General features: G+C 34.8%; 2 protein-coding genes across 8 annotated transcripts in view; one reads left to right on the forward strand and one right to left on the reverse strand.

The window, feature by feature from the left end:
- The first annotated feature begins 226 nt into the window (after positions 1-226).
- On the forward strand, positions 227-11,338 carry HSPA13 (heat shock protein family A (Hsp70) member 13). Its single transcript, XM_079101371.1, has 5 exons — positions 227-301; positions 2,073-2,413; positions 5,108-5,321; positions 7,277-7,444; positions 8,260-11,338. Exons 1-5 carry the CDS (start codon positions 277-279, stop codon positions 8,919-8,921), a joined length of 1,410 nt encoding a protein of 469 aa, XP_078957497.1. The 5' UTR covers positions 227-276; the 3' UTR covers positions 8,922-11,338.
- Positions 11,339-15,996: 4,658 nt separating this feature from the next.
- Positions 15,997-20,635, reverse strand: part of LOC306670286 (multidrug resistance-associated protein 1-like) — a 94,785-nt gene continuing 90,146 nt past the window's right edge. For 6 of the 7 annotated variants that reach the window (XM_079154953.1, XM_079154951.1, XM_079154952.1 and 3 more), the window contains 3 exons: positions 20,332-20,498; positions 19,304-19,498; positions 15,997-18,166 (listed from right to left, as the gene is read on the reverse strand). In XM_079154953.1, coding sequence (XP_079011079.1) covers positions 18,028-18,166; positions 19,304-19,498; positions 20,332-20,498 — 501 coding nt within the window. In that variant the 3' untranslated portion in view covers positions 15,997-18,027. Of the gene's footprint in view, positions 18,167-18,256; positions 18,393-19,223; positions 19,499-20,331; positions 20,499-20,635 lie in introns of those variants that run through there. The other variant, XR_013766374.1, reaches the window with a different exon arrangement.

The raw sequence follows: 20,635 nt of genomic DNA on the forward strand, positions 1-20,635 counted from the left end.
TCCTTCCCTGTGCCTGCCCTCCACCTCAGTCTCACTGGTTCCGCAGTCCGCGGGTGGGAGGGCAGCTGGGTCGTCATTGGCAGCGGTTGAATGGAGGCTCTCAGCCCCGCAGCCTCATGGTAGTTGAAGTCCTAGCTGTGGACGGGGCAATAGCTTCTTCCACGGTGTGAGCGCAGACCGACTACATTTCCCAGGGGGCGCCGGGCCCGCGGGGCGGTGTGGGGGCGGTGCCTCACGTCTGGTACAGTCATCCCAAGCCTCTTCGGCGGGACTGTAATGGCCGGAGAGATGACGATCTTAGGTCAGTGTCTAAGGGGTCCCTGTTGCCTTGGTGGGCATCAAGGAGGTCCGCGGAGGCCAGGGTGGGCGGGATGATTGTCCGAGCTCTTGGTTCCAGTTGGCATAGAAGGGAGCCTGGAAAAGGTGACTTAGTGGCGATTTTTGGCTTTTCGGACCTGGTGGGGGTGGAGGCGCCTCCAGAAGAGGATTGGCTCTGGCCAGCTACGTACAGTTCGTCCCTCTCAGGGACATGTGGCTTAACGTTGGGTTTCTTCCAACAGAATCTCGGTTTTGAATTGCTAGCCGAAGTGGGGCCTTTGGGAGGCTGCAGGAATGACACCTCCTGGACCCTTTGTGGAGGAAGGGGGAGGAGCAGCAGCAGGAGCATCCTGAGCTGTAGATGCCTGGGATGCTGAGTTTAGAGGGATTTGGGGCCCTTTGAGGCTCTCTCCTCCAGATCGGGATGGGAATTAGCCTTCCCCTGCCTGGAGGAGACAGACTCTTTCTGCGATTTGCCAGTAGGTGGAAGGAAAGTGGGATTGGCACTTCATTTCTTTGAGTTAGTGTTGAAGAGGATGAGCTAACAATTAGTAACACGGGCCTACTAACTGACGTTTTTGGTTGTAACATGAGTGTATACAGGTATATAACACAGCCTCCTGAAACCAAGTAAGAGCTTAGTTCTAAATTCAGAGTGGTGTCTTCTTTTGCTCATGTTTATAATTATGTATGGCATTTGTTCATATTTGTTTATTTTTCCTTAATTTATCTTTGCTGAGCATCTGTTATTCCTTGGCATGAGAGATGCAGCAGTGAACAAAACTTGCCCTCAAGGAGCTTGCATATATGTGCCATCAGTGTTACTCACTTTATACTTCTCTAAATATTATCTCTACAAGATGTCTTTAATTCATACTTAAATATTTAAAAATTAACTATGTTCTGTTATGAAGTGATGGTTTAATACCTGAACAGATTTCAAAGTCATTGTGTCCGATTTATCCATTTTATCCTTTTGAAAGGGAAAAAGAGATACAAGGGTAAAGAGTTTTAGCTTTACATTAATAAAGCTTTTGGTGTGAGAATTTCAGTAATGGAGCTTCTTTTCAAAAATGACAATATAAGTGGATGATGACACATAGTGGGGGGTGGGAGGGAGGTAAGAATGGAGGAAGGAGGGACTGTATAGAGGGAAAAGAGGGGTGGGAGGGGTGGGGGGAAGGAAAAAATGACAGAATGAATCAAACACTATTATCCTATGTAAATGTATGACTACACAAATGGTATGCCTTTACTTCATGTAAAAGCAGAAACAACATGTATCCCACTTGCATACAGTAAAAATAAATTTTAAAAAATGATAATTTAAATTTTACATATAAAGCTATAAAGTCTAAATATCAATTGTTAAAGAGAATTGGATTATATTTGACTTTTGTTTCAGATGAAGGGTGTTTCCTGACATCATCGGCACAATTATTACTTAAATATTTTTACATTTTACTCATGTATTCTACAAGTAAACTACACATATAATTGCAGGGTTTTTTGTTTTGTTTTGTTTTTATCATTACCTCATTTTTAATTATAGCTAATTTACATCTTGAAAAACTAGATGTCTTAGAGAAGTGTTAACGGTTGTATAAAATTAAATGAGACATATTTTTAGTCTTGTTTCAAAGATTGATATTAAAGGGACTGCTTTAGTAATTGAGCATATTAGACTTTGCTATAGTAATTTAGCATATTATAGTAATTTGATAAGATGTATCTTTTAATTTGCCTATTTTCAGGATCAGCTGTTTTGACTCTCCTGTTGGCTGGCTATTTGGCACAACAGTATTTACCATTGCCTACTCCTAAAGTGATTGGCATTGACCTGGGCACCACCTATTGTTCTGTTGGGGTATTTTTTCCTGGCACAGGAAAAGTAAAGGTGATTCCAGATGAAAATGGGCATATCAGCATACCTAGCATGGTGTCTTTCACTGACAGTGATGTGTTTGTGGGATATGAAAGCTTAGAGTTGGCAGACTCAAATCCTCAAAACACAATCTATGATGCCAAAAGATTCATAGGCAAGATTTTCACTCCAGAAGAGCTTGAAGCTGAAATTGGCAGATACCCATTTAAGGTAAGGGATTAATCCAAAATATGTTGCTTATTGTACTGTTTATTATTTATTTATTGTTTTGTTTCAATTCTTCATTTTCACATTATAAAACATTATATTTTAATTGACTTAATCTACATGGATGTTATGTATCTCACTTAAAAAGAAATTCCACAGCAGCTCCAGCTGAGTTATTTCAAAGACTCTTCAGTGCTATCTAGGACTTAGGACCTTACCATATACCCCATATACCTGCTTTGCCATTTTCAGAATGTGTCCGTACTTCATTCAAGGTAGCAGAGAGTTTGATGAAGCCCCATATACTGTAGATAGATATTCTGCATGTGTGTGTATACATATCTGTTTAAGTCTAAATAGATCGTACAAGGCATGGTGTTTTCTGACTTACTTGAAACTCAGCGATGTGTCATAGATGTTATCTTTAATGGTTGTGTGAAATGACTAAATTGATCAGTCTCTTCAGTGTATATTTTCTTATTTTTCTGATAATCCACTGATGGTGGAGGTTCAGGGAATATTTTTGTATATACATTTTTTTTTTTTTTTACTTCTCTGAAAATTTTCTGACTTGAATTCTAAAAGTAGAATTGATAGGTCAAAAGTACATGTTTTTAAGGCTTTTGATGTATATTAACAGATTGTACACCAAAAAGGTTATATGCTCTCAACTGTTATTTTTTAGAGCACCTGTATATTCCCTAGTTATTGTTTTACAATATTTGCCAATCAGATGAAAGAAAAATGGAATCTTTGTTAAATTTTATTTCTTTGCTTTCTAGTGAGATATGTTTTAGAAATTTGTTTATTTGTATTTTTATTTTCTTTAGTGAATTATTTTTTTCTTCTATTTCTTTGACACGATGACAGCCAAATACCTTTGTTTTTGTCATTTTTTCTTTATAATTTTTATTTTAACTGATGATTTGTTTTTGAGTTGTCAAAATTTTAAATTTTTATTTGGCAAAGTTACCTCAATTTTATAAAATTGACCTTGATTGTTACCATGCTTACTATGGTCTCTCTTATCCTAAACACTTGTTTTGGTTTCTTTTTTTCATTTTTCATCCTAATGCTTTTATATGAGGGTTGGTCTGTATTTTGTTGCTGAGTGTTTTTTCTGTCTTTTAAACATTTAAATCTTTATGTTTTTCATGTAGTGTTTTTCTTCTAAGTTATGAACTAGGATTCTAAGTTCATTTTAGAATCATTGGGTAGTTCAGTCACTGCTGCTTTTTGAATAAACTTATCCATAAAAATTTTCATCTTTTTAGTCTATTTTCAGAGAGAAAAAAAATTACTCCCTGTACTTCTAACTTTATTACTTTGGTTTTAGATTCTTTCTTGGGATTCTTTTATAACTTTACAATCTTTAGTGATAAAACAGTCTAAAGCTATATATTTTCTCCAAATTACACCTTTGGATGCATTATTTACTGGTTGAAGAGTTATTTTAAGTTTTTAAATTTCAAATTATTCTAAATGATTTATTGTTTGGGGTAGGTCTTATGATACTGGTATCTTTGTAGCTTATATAAATAGTAGATGTATGGCTTGTTTTTATTTTTAGAAGGTCAGATTTTCTCAATTGAAACCTAATTATTAGGTCTAGAATGAACAGGGAAGAGTCTTCTAATTTCTGAATGAAATTAATTGTCTTCACTATTGCTGTTAAAACAGTCTGTTGTTACTACTAGGGTAGTATGTTTTAGAGTTAATCTAGTTTTTTAAATATATGCTCACATTAGAGAAAATTAGCTAATATACAGTAAACATTTTCATGGAAATAAGAATGTAAATGATATTTGATTCTTGGATAAGAACATATTAAAGTACTAAAATTATTATCTTAAATATGTACTAGAAACTTCTTTCATATATCTTTTACTCTAGGAAACAATCTGGGGAAAAAAAGAGAGAAGACCCTAAGTTACATATATGATTCAACAACTATTATTCTTATATATTAGTCCCTCCTTTATCTGTGATTTTGCTTCCTATGGTTACTTTCCATGGTTTTAGTTACCTTTGATCAACCACTATCTCAAAATATTAAATGAAAAATTCTAGAAATAATTCACAGATTTTAAATTGTACAACATTCCAAGTAACATAATGAAGTCTTGGCAACTACTCAGTCCCACCCAGAACTGGTATCACCCCATATCCGCTATATATATTTCTGCCCTTTAGTCCCTTGGTACTTATTCTGATTATCAGCTTAACTCTTGAAGTATCATAATGCTTGTGTTGAGGTAACCTTATTTTACTGAATGGCACCCAGATGCAAGAGTAGTGATACAGGCAATTTGAATATGCCAAAGAGAAGCCAAAACAAATGCTTTTCTTTAAGTTGAAGGGCATTGCACTGGGGGACTCAGAACATATTCCCACGTGGATAAAGGGAAATTCCTGTATTTTATTATGGACTTATTAAACAAATATGTATTATTTGCTTGGTTATGAATTTTATTCTGCTCTTATTAAAAACTAGTATAATTTATAGATCTTAAAGTATAACACTTAATAAGCTCTAATCTTGGCAGACGGATACATTATAGTGTATTTTATCAGTTTGTAAAGGTGAGTTTTTATTGAATAAATCTAGTATATACGTGTCTAAGCACATAGCTATGTATATACATAACAGCCTTTTATATTCCTTTTAAAAATTTTTTATGCAAATCCTTTTCACAGGTTTTAAACAAAAATGGATTGGTTGAGTTTTCTGTGACAAGTAATGAGACCATCACCGTTTCTCCAGAATATGTTGGCTCTCGACTATTGTTAAAATTAAAGGAAATGGCAGAAGAATATCTTGGAATGCCAGTTGCTAATGCTGTCATTTCTGTACCAGCAGAATTTGACCTAAAACAAAGAAATTCAACAATCGAAGCAGCCAACCTTGCAGGTAATTGCAACCTTGCCTGAGGTGAATTTTTCTGAAAATGTTGTTTGGTTGAAAGTCGTTGTAGCAATATTTATCACTTTGTAAATCACTTAACTATAGGCACAAAAACAACCTATATGGTAGATAAATTAGTATATTTTTATGTAGGTTTATAAGTGATAATTATGAAAGCTCTGTAGTATGATGCAGAATGTGTGTATTGAAATAAGAACCAGTTATATAGGCACATGACAAAGGCAGAAAACATGGATGTATTAGCAAGGAGGGATTTTTTTTTTTCCTAAAAATTTTTAAATTAATGTTAAGTTGAATATAATGTTTTCAAAAAATCTGATGTGAAAAAGTTTTAACACTATTCAACAAATATTGGAGCTGGAGTTGTGTCTCCGTGGTAAAGCATTCACCTAGCATGTGTGAAGCACTGGGTTTGATCCTCAGCACCACGTAAAAACAAATAAATAAAAATAATAGCAGATGGAGTAAAAAATTTTTTAAAAGCAAATATTGAGTGTCTCAGCAAATAAACAGGTAAATCCCTGTTTTTGTGAGCTTATATTTGACTGGAGGGAAACAGAATAAGCATAACATCTAAGTTTAATATATGGCTTCTTACCCTTTGCATTATTGACATGTTGGGCTCAATAATTCTTTGGTGTGGTGGGGGCAGTCCTGTGCATTTAAGAATACTTAGCAGCATGTTACAACAATCAGTGCTTTCATTCATTGCCATAGAGCTCTTGGACATAAAATCACCCCTGACTGAGAATCATAAAGTAACATGCTATGAAAAATACAAGCAGGATAAAGGGACAGGATTGCTTGTGGTGATCAGGTGTTTGGAAGTGGGGTGTTAGCTTTGAGTCAGTGTGATCAAAGTACCTGATGAGAGCAACTTAAGAGGAGGAAAAATTTATTTTGGCTCATGTTTTCACAAAAATCAGTCCATGGTCACCTGGCTTCTAGGCAAAAACCTCATGGCAGAAGGGTAGGTGAAGGAAAGCTTTCAGATCATGGCAGGCAGGAATCAGAGAGAGAAAGAGAGAGAGAAAAGCCAGAGAAGAAAAATCCTTCTAGGACATGCTTCCAGTGACCTTCCTCCTGCTAAGTCCCACCTTCCAGTAGTCCCTTCAGACCATCAGTGGATTAATGGACTGATGAGGTCAGAGCCCTTATTATCTGATTAATTCCCAAAAGCCTTACCTCTGAACACATGAGAGTTTGGGAGACATTTTAGACCCTAACCATGAATAATAGGGGACTTACAGGTTTAAGTAGGGTGATCAGTTGGCCTCCTGGAGATATTTAAGCAGATTTGAAGGAAGTGAGAGGTGGTTAGCTATACAGACTCATGCAGGAAGTTCATTATAAGGGGAGGAAATAATATAGTCCTCATAAAGTGGGACTCTGGTGATATATGAGGATAGGACATTGGTTAGTGTGACCAGAGCAAAATGAAAGTCAGAGAGCTAAAGGAATGGGTGTTAGGATATTTGAAAGAATTCTTCAGTTTAAATGTTGTTATAGTTCCTGAAACATATTACTTTCCAGACTACTCTTTAAGTTTGAAAGTTGGCTTAAAGTAAGAATTTTGTTCAAGGAAATCTGGTCGTTTGCCTGCGCAAGATAAGCTTTACTCATTTTCACAGTAGTTTGTTATAGTATATAATGATCAAAGTTTTATTGCTCATATTTTCCCAAGTGTAATGTGAATATTAGAAAGTATTAATAAAGAATACAGGTACTTATTTCACCAAACTTGGACTTTTATTTCTTTATGTAATGATTTTTTTTTTAAGAACAATTTAAATATACCATTTAGAAGAGCCTATGTATATATCATTCCCATTTTGCTATTTTCGTTGAATTTAAAACAAACATCCTATTGGGTTGAGTGAGAAGGAATTTCTTAATAACTTCCTCTCATTAGTTGTCATTCTCTCCAATCAATCTTACAGGACTGAAGATCCTGAGAGTAATAAATGAGCCTACAGCAGCAGCAATGGCCTATGGTCTCCACAAGGCTGATGTCTTCCATGTCCTGGTTATCGACTTGGGTGGAGGAACTCTAGATGTGTCATTACTGAATAAACAAGGAGGAATGTTTCTAACTCGAGCAATGTCTGGTGAGAAACAATAGAGGATTGAAGAGGTTCAAGCAACACTTACCTTAACTTACCTAATATGTAGCTTGTGTTTAGTTTTATTTTTTTAAGAAATCTTTAACTCATTTTTTTTTTCTTTTGTATTTTGTTTGTTTTTGAATTTTTTGTTGTTGTTGTTTGTACTGGGGATTGAACCCAGGAAAACTCTACCTCAGAGCTACATCCTCAACCCATTTTTAAATTTTTTTTGAGACAGGCTCTTGCTAAGTTGTCCACACTGGCCTTGAACTTGTGATCCTCTTGTCTTAGCCTGCTGAGTAGTTGGGATTATAGGCATGTACCATCCAAGCTTGTAATTTTATATAGATGTTATTTATGCCACAATTTATATATACAAAAAATTAAGTTTAAGTGATAGGATACCCTATAAATCAAATAAACTGCCAATTTTATCATATTGAGCCAATAAGGAATTCATGGTGATTGTGAAAGAAACAGTGGGAAGAAAAAATTCCTTAAAAATAAAAAGGCATCATTTTATTTTATTTGGTAATATATGTTGTTATGGCAAGCCAATCTGTTTTTTCATCTCTATTTTTGAAAAAATATCTGATAATATTGAAATAGTTTCTTTCACACCATTTAAGTATTTTAACCCTCATGTGCATAGTTTTTAAATAGTATGGGTTAGGGTCAAAATCATTTTAACCCAGTTTTTAATAATCAGTCTTTGAATAAAATTTTAGTGGAAAGAGAAATTTGTTATCTTAGACTCCGATTTTATACACATACATATATGCATAAATATAATACAAACTTTTCAATTTTTCACTTAGGAAACAATAAACTTGGAGGACAGGACTTCAATCAGCGGTTGCTTCAGTACTTGTATAAACTGGTGTATCAAATGTATGGCTTCCTCCCCTCTAGGAAAGAGGAAATCCACAGATTAAGGCAAGCTGTGGAAATGGTCAAATTAAATCTGACTCTGCATCAGTCTGCCCAGATATCAGTGTTGCTAACAATGGAGGAAAAGGATGGAAAGGAAGCTCAGCATGACAGTGAACTGCCGAAGGACAAACTTAGCCCAATAGATCACCACGCAAACAGGGAGTTTGGACCTGGCCTTTCTGTAAAGAAAAGTGGAAAAAATCAGGTTTTATTTGAAACAGAAATATCCAGGAAGCTCTTTGATAGCCTTAATGAAGATCTCTTCCAGAAAATACTCGTGCCCATTCAGCAAGTATTAAAAGAAGGCCACCTAGACAAAACTGAGATTGATGAGGTTGTTTTAGTTGGGGGCTCTACTCGTATTCCTCGAATCCGCCAAGTCATTCAAGAGTTCTTTGGAAAGGATCCCAACACATCTGTAGACCCTGACCTGGCAGTGGTAACAGGTGTGGCCATCCAAGCAGGGATTGATGGAGGCTCATGGCCTCTCCAAGTCAGTGCTTTAGAAATTCCCAATAAGCATTTACAGAAAACCAATTTCAATTGAATTCTGGAGGAATGATGCGTGATCAAATACAAATATGTGATCTTATCTGGTGATCTCTTCCCCTTTATCAGAGCACCTCCTCCAAAAAAGAAGATCGCTATCTAAAGTATCTCACAGATTTACCTAGAAGGCAATATTTCGATACAAGAAAATTTTACATAGCCTTTTTTTTTTTTTTTTTTTTTTTTTTGAGCGATCTCATTCCAGTACATACTTCTAAAATGATTAAGAGTTGAGGTAAAACTCTTACTAGGGGAGCATAGGTGGCTATATTTTCTGGGGTCTGGAAATAGATAACCATATGCACTTAATATTATATTCTGTAAACGTTAAATAGTGCCGATTAAAAGATTTCCCAGTTCTTACTAAATTGTGTTAGTAGGAGCTGATAATTTCTTAACTTGGTCATCACATGTAACTATAAATTTGAACTATACTTGAATAACAGTGTTGATGTCAGGTATTTACATTGACTGGAAGGTACCAGTATTAAGCTGCATATATATTCAGTAACGGCCATATACAAATTTACTTTTACAAATTCAGTGTCCAGTTATGCGTCATATGCACATATTCTACATTCTCCAGATTATTTTAATGTATGTCATGAATCAGTTTTTCTTTCTAAAATAGGTACAAATTTATTCAAGTTTTTCTATACCAGCTAGTAGAAATACCCAATTTGTAGTTCTTTCATCTACTGTGCATCATTCTCTGCTTGGATTTCCATGATTCTGCTTGGCTAGACTACAATAGGGAATTATTAGTTGCATTTTTAAAATGTGTTAATGTCACAATAAAGTCATTGCTATATCATTTTTGTAATCCAAGACATTTGCAGATACTAGTAAATAGCATTAATTACTTATTGTGTTTCTGTTTTATTCATTTATATTGTCAGTGAGCTCTGACAAATATAGCATGAATTTGAGCTATAAAGTTTATCTCATTCAGTTTCTTTGAGATTTTTCCCTATATTTTGTTTCAAAGGAGGAAAATATATCAAACTGTAAATGTCCTGTTATTATTCTATATTATTCTTAAATAGTTACACTTGGATTATTTTAGCCATAAATTGGAGTGTGATGAGAGCATAAAATTTGTGAATACTGGAAATAAATCTAACATAGGAGGAAATATGGGAAAATTTTCCACAAATCAGCATTGGTAGAAATTGTGTTTTGTTTCCTTTAAGAAGAGCCACAGAAACCAAGTTAAGAAAATAATAGCAGTTTAATTTCTGTGATTCCCATGTTATTTGAAGATATTTGTATTTCTTTCCTTAGTAAAGATCTACTTCATGTTAGTATTCAAAAATTTTATATCCTGGTCACCATTTTTGTTAAGGTAAATTGTATCTTCTTTATCCAGTGTTGAATTTGAAAGATTGTTGTTTCCAGTCACTAAAGATGAGAACCAAGCAAAAGTATTTCAATAATATCAAAACATTGAATAGTGTTAATATTTTTTCCGATCTAAAAAGAAAAATTTTTCTTAGCAGTGAAATTGATTTTAAAACGTTGATTTCAAATACCTTTGTGTGCAGAAAATATCTGTAGTAGGTAAATAAAATGTAAAATGCTTATTAGAACTAATGGAGAAATGCCAAAGATGAATCCACCACTACATTATGAAAATATTCAAGTGTTCTCTTGGACTTTATATAAATCTTAATAGATTTTTAGAATTGAAATGTCTTTTGGAAGGTCTTTGGGAAAAGTGTTCGATCTCCAGAGTATCAGTTTTAACCTAAAATATTTTAAGATTAAAAAACTTGAATTTCTCGGATACTTGATATGGTTCATGACAATCTGTTAAACCTATTATACTTTTATTTTTCATTAAAGGAAACAATGTGCAAAACAGGGCAGCTAATCACATACTAAAATTGGAGTTTAAATAATTTGACTGTGTTTGAGAAATAGAATAGCAGTGTTGGAATTTTGGGGCAATAGTTTAGCATATTCTCTAGTATAGTTACACCTTTAAAAAAAATGAAGGAATTTCTGTCTTCAATCATATTTTAGGGCTCTCTCTATATTTACATAATCTTGACATCAATGTAGTTTATTTAAAAGGTAAGAATGCATTCTAAAAGGGATCATTTATGAATAACAGTCTAAAGGGTTTTTTCATAAAACTTTTTAGTTGTACATTTGGCTACTGTTTTTTCAAGTACATAACAAAATTCTAAGTGTCTTGTATAATTAGAGTATGTGAGTAATTTATTTTGTATCAGGAATGTTTTGGTACTGTGTTTTCACTCAAACCACTAACTTATCAACAGATACAACTGTGTAGTATGTGCTGAATATTACAGTTATTGTGCAAAACAGATTGTGCCTCTTAAATATGTGTGTATACAGGTAATTCATGTTTAATGTAAATAAATGCCATTTTGCAGTTTGTTTTTTAAACTGTGTACTTTATTTTCCATTCAGAACTAGACTGAAACACATGTTTTATGTCTATCAATTCAAAAGTTGGATAGAGATGATCTGATGCTCATGGTGACCCTCAACCTCAGTAGCTGTGTCTCATTCCAGAAATGTACATTTTCCTGCATCCTGTCTCTGGGATTTCTAATAGACTTTTTTCTTATTTCCCTAATTTGGAAGAGTTCCTTTATCAGATGAACAGTGTCTCTGGAATTTGAATACCAGTTCATGGCTTAATATAATGCAACCAAAAACTGAGCTAATCCAGATAGGTAATAATTTTGCAAAATAGGATGTAATCCTTTTAAAAAGTAATTTTCTAACAAAGTTTGTGTTATTAATTGGGTGATAGATGCTTTTAAAATTATCCTTCAAAGATGACAGTTCCAGTCCCCTCCAGGACTATTTCCTGTGATTTCTTCATACCTATTTAAATTACCTTACTGAGGAACTCAAATATATGTGGAAACACAGTGACACTTCCATATTTATTTTATTTAACAAACAAAAATACAGTGCCTCCTTGAGGTAGGCAGCCTCTAATGTGGATGGCTCCCGTAATCCCCCACCTTCTGTTATCCATCTCTGCAAGAACGGATACCATCTATCCTCTTCCCTTGAATTTGGGTGAGATTTAATGACTCTGCTAATGAACAATATGGCAGAAGTGCTGGGATATCTCATCCAAAGTGGGATTTAAAAAAAAAAAAGACTTCTTGGGTGTTCCCTTTTGCTGCTGGTTACCTCTCTTGTGGAAGTCCAGCTGCCATGCAATGTCCAGTCTGTTCTGTTGATGGAAAAAAAAAAAAAAAGAGGCATCCCTTCTGACAGCCAACACCAATTCCCAGCTACTAACATTCCAACCCTAGTCAAGACTTAGGTATTGCAGCTACAGTTGAAAAAGTGAGTGTAACTTCATGAGAAATATTAAGCCAGAAACATCCATCAGTTAAATGACTTCCTGATTCCTGACCCACAAAAACATTTTCGTTTTAAAGTAGCAAATTTTGAATTCAATTTTACACAGCAATAAAGAAGAAAGCTGGATAGGTACCAGGACACTGCTCTAAATGTTGTACTAGTATTAAAGAATTTAATTCTCCATGCAAACATGAGTAGGTACTGCACCCTGATTTCAAATAGGACAATTAAATCACAGATGGGGCAGGTAAACTTCCCAGGATTATACAGGTAATAAATGATCAGTGTCAGGATCCCAATTCTGTCCATGCTCAACCCCAATTTTGTGCTGCTTTATGTGATGACATAAATCTCACAAAACTATTTGTTGAGTTAACTAAACTGCTAGGTAGTGTCCGTGTAAGGCCTCTCCAGATGATGTTAAAATTTGTGATTTGGTGCTACTTAGTTCCTTCCATTTTTGACAAACAGGTTTAGTAGTTAAAGATTTCTTAAATATAAAACGAAAATAGTAATACTTATTTCACTGGATTTTTGGAAGTACCTGGAACATAGAGACAAGTATTATGAATATAAGTGTTAGGAAGATAGGAAGATGAAAAATATACAGTGACTTGTCAATTTTATCTCAAATATTCAAAAATAACATAACAAATTACATTGTATTCCCTAATATCCTCAAGTGTCTAATTCTATGGGTCTTCAATTCTACAAGTTATTGAGAGTTGTGATAAAACGTCAAGAATAAGAAAGTTTGCCTTAATAAAGTATTTACTTAGTTTTGAAAAGGATAAAAAGTTTCCTTCATGTTAAGCTCTTGGGATGTTAAGGCACGAAAAAATTCAGTTAGTTTGACAACTTATTAACTTTTGTATGGATTTTTTTTGTTTTCGTTTTATGTACCTGGGTTAGAACCCAGGGGTGCTCTAACATTGAACCACGTCCCCAGACCTTTTAATTTTTTATTTTGAGACAGGATCTTGCTAAGTTGCTTAGGGTCTAAGTTGCTGAGGCTGGCTTTTAACTTGTGGTCCTCCTGCCTCAGCCTCCTGGTTACTGGGTTTACAGGTGTGCACCAACACATTGGGCAGTTAAATTAACTATTATTTGACTTATCTAGAAAACCTCCAAATATTTCAAATGGCATATTTTTTTTTGGTGGCTTTTTTTTTATTAAAAATCATAAATTTACATAGGGCAACTTACTATATATACACAAACAGTCCTGTCAAGAGTTCATTCACCTTACATTATTAATGTGGTCTATTGAAAACTAGAAATTGGATTTTAATTATTAATTGTAATCACTACCTTTCCTCTGTCTACCTAGTTTGTTACATCAAAACAATTTCGACAGGGTTGAAAAATACTTTGCTGAATTGTGCTTCAGAGAGCAATGGGTTTGCAACTACCAAACCACAGACCTGCTGTGGATGGTTGGGACAGGTAGGAGCAACCCCCTGGTATTAGGGAGTCACCTAACCAACTTCATCCTCTGTACTCTGGGACTTCTTCCTACCTGACAACAATAAGTCCCTTTATTGTTTGTATTTCTCTGTTTTCCTTCTTTTCTTCCTTGTGCTTTTTTGCCTTATAGCCCTGATTAAAGTATTTGGTTAAATTATTCTTTTTTGGACTTCAGCTTCTGACCAAAATGAAATAAAAAAGAATTGATTTTTCCCTCTTGCCCATATCAAAAAGCAGACAAAATAAATGAAACTGTTCTGGAGACTTTATGCATCATAGTCAACAATTCTTTCCTGTTACCTCTGTACAACCGGAGACAGATATGGCAATATAGGTCACAGTAGAATGTCCTGTAGTACCTGGGAATTGTACAAATGCTCAGAGTAGGAAGCCAGAGTGATGTTCAGAGGGAATAATGATGACTGAAGTCATATCAATATGTATGCCTAACTCCGTTGTTATGCACTACAATCATCATCTAGTTGACATGTTATATGGATGCCTATTCATTTTACTTTGCACCCATGAGATAAATGAAAGGTCACTATCTAAGTTCCAACTGGTCATTCTGTAAATAACAAATGAGCAACCCTGGTGTAATCATCAACAAAAGGTGCCAGTCAGGCTTTATATGGTTGATATCCATTACCTTGATCCTATTGATCTTGGCATAACAGCCACATGAACTACCAAACATTTTCCTTTCCACAGGACAACTTAAGAGAAATGGTTCACTGTACAACCTGAAGTCATGACTGTTTATATCCAACAAGGGGTCCACTTGCCTGAGAATGACATCTAGAAAAGTGGGACAAGAGGGACAGCTGGAAGGAGGGAGGAGAACTGCCCTCACTCCTTCCTCCCCATCTTTGCTTGGGTCTCACTGGACATCATTGAGGATCATGTCTTATTTTTAATCTCCAGTTATCCCAAAGTTGTTGTCCATACAACAGACCTTCATAAATATGGGCTTGGTTTTAATTTCATTTACTTAATAGTGTGTCTTATGATATGACTTTGAAAACATGAGACTACAACTATAAGGAAACATGACAATTGGTATTTGAATAATAGCATGTTATTTAATGTTTTCTATCTGCCAGACACTGTTCTAATGATTATATATGTACATACCATATTATATAATATTTAGTTTTCCAAACAACTTCAGAATTAGATGAAATTATTACTCCCAAATAAGCACAGAGAAGGTAACTTGCCCAAGTTTGCACAAGTCTAAAGTGATTGAGTAGAGGTTTAACAAGGGCATTCCCATCTGGAGCCACTGCCATGTTTTCATATTCTAATTGTCTTGACTACTTTTTCCTAAAAGAAGGCCCTCTGCATCAGGTAGAACTATTTATAATTTGTATGCATATTAAAACACAACATTAAATCCTCTTACCATAAAATTTGATAGCTAACTGTTTTAAAATATAATATAATAAGATATTATATAATAATATAATTATATAAGATATAATTGCCACTATTCCATTTCCTATAGAAATGATTATTTCAACTGGTTCAAGCCAATACTATATTTAAAGAAGCATGGCAATCCCACCCCAATCTTACTATACCTACAATGTTATTCTATTTTCTCCCTCATTCTTGAACTACAGACTTTTTCTAAGTGTTTCTTGTAGGAATGAGACAACTTAGTAGAAAAACGAAGTCATGTGGACCTGGATTTTAAATCTTATTGCCTAAGACTCTTTTGGAAATTTAGTATCATTTTTGGTGAAATTAATAGATGATGTACTTCTTAGTGAGGATTGAAATTGACAAATGCTCCAAATGTCTTGCACATTACCTGGCATTTGTGGACTTTCAATAACAAATATTTATCTTGTCTTCAAAGTAGTCAATGCTGTTTAGGATTTTCTTTCTATTTGCTAAGGTAAAGATTTTATATATTGAGATCATATTATATTCTTAATCTATTTTGAAGTTCAATCTTTGAGCAAATCAGACAATCATGGACTAAACTTTCTTCTTAAATACAAATGTGTGACTTCTTTGTAATCTAGTCATTTAGTGTACCCCGTACTTTGTTACTGGTATACTTAAGTGATTAGCAACCTTGATGTGAACAATTGAAATGAAAATAAAATATTAATTTCTCAAAACACAATGAGTTCATCTTTGAGTATTTTTTACTATTAGCCATTTTTAATAATTTTATTTTTATTTACTTTAACTCTTAATTATTATTAAGACAATAAATAATAATAATGACAATAAATGACAATAAATAATAATAATACACATACATGCAGAAAACTGCACATATCCTAAATATGCACATTGATGAATTTTTCTCAAACTGAACCAATACTCAGACTCAGATGAAGAAATAGAACACAGCCATTATCCCAGAAACTTTCTTAACAGGTTCCATCATTACTCCCCCCACACACACCAACGATAACCAATACTCCAACTTTTAATAGTATAGATTAATTTTTTGGTTTTGATTTTAACTTTAATACAAATAGAATCATAAACCCATACAATAATATTCCTTTGTACCTAGTCTCTTTGACTCAACATTATGTTTGTGAGATACATGATGTCGTCTGCCACTGCTACACATTCATTCCCATGGCTGCGTAAAGTTCTGCCAGTTATACAGGCTACTGTTGATGTCACATTAGAATTTAAATTTCGCAGCTTTTCTGATTTATTAAAGCTATAGGAAAAGAGAGGCACTGTGGTATGAATGTGCCCCCTAAATTTCATGGGATGGATGCTTAATCCCAATCAAGTGTTGAGAGGTTGGGACTTTAAAAGGTGAGTAGGTCATCCTGATTAGGTCTGCCCTCATGAATAGATCAGTACCATTCATTATCTCAGGAGTGAATCCTGCTGAAAGGATGATTTCAGCCTCCTTCCCATTTCTGTCTCTGTCTTCTCTTTCTCAAAGTCTTCCACACTGAAATTACATGGCAAGGAGACCCTTGCCAGATATGAATCCTCAATCTTGGAGTCTCCAACCTCCAGAACTAAAACCTAAATAAATTTATATTCATGATAGCTTACCCAGTGTGTGATATTCTGTTATAGCAATACATAATAGACAAAGACAAAAGCTGAAACAACTTTTAACTGATATTTATGAAATACCTAAATCCCTTTTATAATGGTTCAATAAATATTCAGCATTTATAAAGCACTTCGAGGATTATAAAGGCAGAACAACATTTCAAATATCTTACATCCTATTAGAAGGAGACTTAGTTAATATTCAGTTTTACAGATTAAGGCAATTTTTTCATAAATACTCTTAGGAAATGAAGCAAATTTGTACATATAGTGTTGCATAGGAAGCAGAAGAGGTCAAAGAAATAGTTTATGGCCTTGAAAAACATGTTAAAGTATCTGTTTAAAATCATCTTCAAAATACCACTGAATTCTGATCACTTCAAGTCTGAAGAGCAATTCAGGCACAATGTTGATTTTATTCCAAAAATATGAATTAAAATTTTCCTTCAAAATGTGATTAGTACTACAAATCAACAATATTATCACAAATGTATACCAGCTGATACATATCTAACTAAGGTTGATCCAGAGATTCCATAGAAAATAGTTTTTTTTTTTTTTTTTAACTCAAGGCAAATAGTAGAAATTCTACAAAACATTTTTAAATAAAGCAGATCATAAAATTCAGTTAAGATAGAATTATCAAAAATATTGTCTTTTTTAGCCAAAAAGCAGCCAATAACTTCTTCTTTGATTCCTTCATCATTTCATAAACTATAATAATTCAACACACATATATATGTACTCAAAGATGCAAGTTCATTATCTTATAAACATTTGTTGGGTATGAGTGAAAGACTCATGTTAGGGCTATCATACAAAGAAGAGTAAAACTGAGCATCTGCCTTCAAGTAGCTTTTTGTAAAGGGCAAAGACAAACAAAGGATTAAAGTCGAGCCTGATTATTACCATGGCAAAGGTATGCACATGGGGTGAGTCAGGGCACACATGAGGTGCACTCAGATCAGACTGGAAGGCAAATGGAGGAGATGAGTGGTCCTGCACCCAGGAAGGAACTCTTGAGATACTTAGCATGTTGGGTAACGCCAAGAAAGCAGGTATGAAAGGAAGGGAGAAGCCAGAGTACAGTGCCAGCTGGGGAAAAACAAGGGTGTTTGTTGGTACATGTGCCAACTCACAGTCAGGAACTTGCCTTTGAGCATTCCTCCCCATCCTTATTTGTTAAATACTAATGCTGAGCAGCTGTTCTATTCAATATCATCAATATGCAGCTAAAGTAATTGATCTTTTGTCCCCAAGTCCTTTGTCATTCCAGCTTCTGTTATCATTCGAAAAAAGAGTCCTTTCTGATGTATCAGATGCTGTGGTGCCCCAAATTCTATAATCCTTCCAGAGTCTAGAACAAGCACCCTGAAATATGAAGAAAACCTAGTTAAGTTACCTACAATCAGCTTTTCTGATCTTAGATAAGATTAAGATTACCATATGAGCTATTTCAGTCCAAGATGTAGGTAACTAATTAACTCAGGAAATAAATCAGGTTTTCTAACATTCTTTGAGCACTAGAGTTCTATTTTTTTTTTTTTTCCTGAAAACATCTTCTATATCATTCAGGAAAATATAGTATATAGTATTTCTTTTTTTATTGTAAACAAATGGGATACATGTTGTTTCTCTATTTGTACATGGAGTCAAGGCATACCATTTGTGTAATCATAAATTTACATAGGGTAATGTTGTTTGATTCATTCTGTTATTTTTTTTTTTATTTTTTTCCCTTTCCCCCCACCCCTCCCACTTCTCTTTTCCCTCTATACGGTCCTTCCTTCCTCCATTCTTACCACCCTCCTTATCCCTAACCCTAAACCTAACCCTAACACTAACCCCTCCCCCCCCCCCCCCCATTATATGTCCTCATCCACTTATCAGTGAGATCATTCTTCCTTTGGTTTTTTGAGATTGGCTTATCTCACTTAGCATGATATTCTCCAATTTCATCCATTTGCCTGCAAATACCATAATTTTATCATTCTTCATGGCTGAGTAACATTCCATTGTACATATATGCCACAGTTTCTTTATCCATTCATCAACTAAAGGGCATCTAGGTTGGTTCCACAATCTGGCTATGGTGAATTGAGCAGCTATGAACATTGATGTGGCTGTATCTCTGTAGTATGCTGATTTTAAGACCTTTGGGTATAGGCCAAGGAGTGGGATAGCTGGGTCAAATGGTGGTTCCATTCCAAGCTTTCTGAGGAATCTCCATACTGCTTTCCAGAGTGGCTGCACTAATTTGCAGCCCCACCAGCAATGTATGAGTGTACCTTTTTCCCCACACCCTGTCCAACACCTATTGTTGCTTGTGTTCTTGATAATCGCCATTCTAATTGGGGTGAGATGGAATCTTAACAGGACTCCCATAGCACAAGAAATAAAAGCAAGGAAAATATAGTGTTTCTAACACAGGTAAACTTTCTTATTAGAGACAAACAAATTAATGTGTTTCATATGGATATTGATTATTTTTTTTAACACAAAGCATACCTGTCTGAATCGATGATAGAATGTAGTCTATGAGCAATTGTCAGGATGGTGCAATCAGAAAACTCCTTTCTGATTGTGTTCTGCACCAAGTTATCAGTCTCAAAATCAATAGAGGCAGTTGCCTCATCCAAGACAAGAATTTTTGTCTTACGAAGCAAAGCACGCGCCAGACAGATGAGCTGCCTCTGTCCAACACTGTAAACACAAACACAAAAAATGTAAAATAACTTCAGCAATAGACTTTATGGTAGTGACTCCTGTTCCCAAATCCTGATATTGTCATGAATTTTTTCTAATTCATTCATTCATTCAAAAAATATTTATTAAGTGTCTTCTATGAACCAGATGCTCGTTTAGGTTCTGGAACTGGAGCAATGAACAACACAGACAAAAATCTGTGTAGAATTTGCAATGTTATGCAGGACACAGAGAATAACAAAGAAGATAACTGAGTAAGGGCATAATAGTAAGGGTATGAGTATAGAAGTGCATATATAGAATTTTCATTAAAAATATGTATATAAAATGTGCTAAGAAGAATTCAAACATGCATGAAGAGGTGTGGAGTGAACATGGAAGGGTAAGGAACTCACTGAGGAGTTGTCTTTCAGGTCAAGACCAAAAGTAAACCCAGCAGATTTCTGGTTCAAACTTATTCCAGGCAGAGGGAACAGCATATGCAAAACACTTGAGGCAAGTATATGTGGCCTGGCAAACTCAGGAAACAGCAAGAGATCAATGTGTAGAAAAAGGATCAGGAGGGAGAGTAATCAAAGAAGTGAAAATCCTTCTGTGCAGGCTTGAAAAGGGGGTAGCTCACTTTCCCTGGATCTTTGATCACCTGAAGGGGACTGTCTTAAGACAACAAACAGAGGTGAGAAGAATACTTCCAACATTTACTGAAGCTGCCCATTTTATTCCCTGTCCCTCTTCCTAGAAGGAAACCAGTAATGGTATACTTTAAACAATTCAAATTTCTAAAACCCTTGGAAGGAATAACCTGGACAAACTCTGTTCTTGCAGCTTACCTGAGGTTTTCGCCACCTTCTGAGATCTCATGCAGTAGCTTCTTGGGAAGGGACTGCACGAATTCTTTTAAGTGACACAATTCCAGCACCTCCCACAGCTCACCATCAGAATACTTGTCTAAGGGATCCAGGTTCATTTGAAGAGTTCCAGAAAACAAAACAGGGTCCTAGAGAATAAAGTAGCCCCCTGCAATCTTACTGTCATATGAGACACAAACACATTTTTAAACATATCAGAAAATTAACAGGTTAAAAGCAAAATGATCAAACCTATTACATTTATGAAATCCATTTTATATAAATA

Source organism: Sciurus vulgaris, assembly GCF_902686455.1.
Source record: "Sciurus vulgaris genome assembly, chromosome: 10".
NCBI lineage: Eukaryota > Metazoa > Chordata > Mammalia > Rodentia > Sciuridae > Sciurus > Sciurus vulgaris.

Coding starts and splice junctions, on each gene's coding strand:
- HSPA13 (XM_079101371.1), top strand. CDS start 277: ATGGCCGGAGAGATGACGATCTTAG. Junction 302..2,072: donor CGGAGAGATGACGATCTTAG/GTCAGTGTCTAA, acceptor GCCTATTTTCAG/GATCAGCTGTTTTGACTCTC. Junction 7,445..8,259: donor TCTAACTCGAGCAATGTCTG/GTGAGAAACAAT, acceptor TTTTTCACTTAG/GAAACAATAAACTTGGAGGA.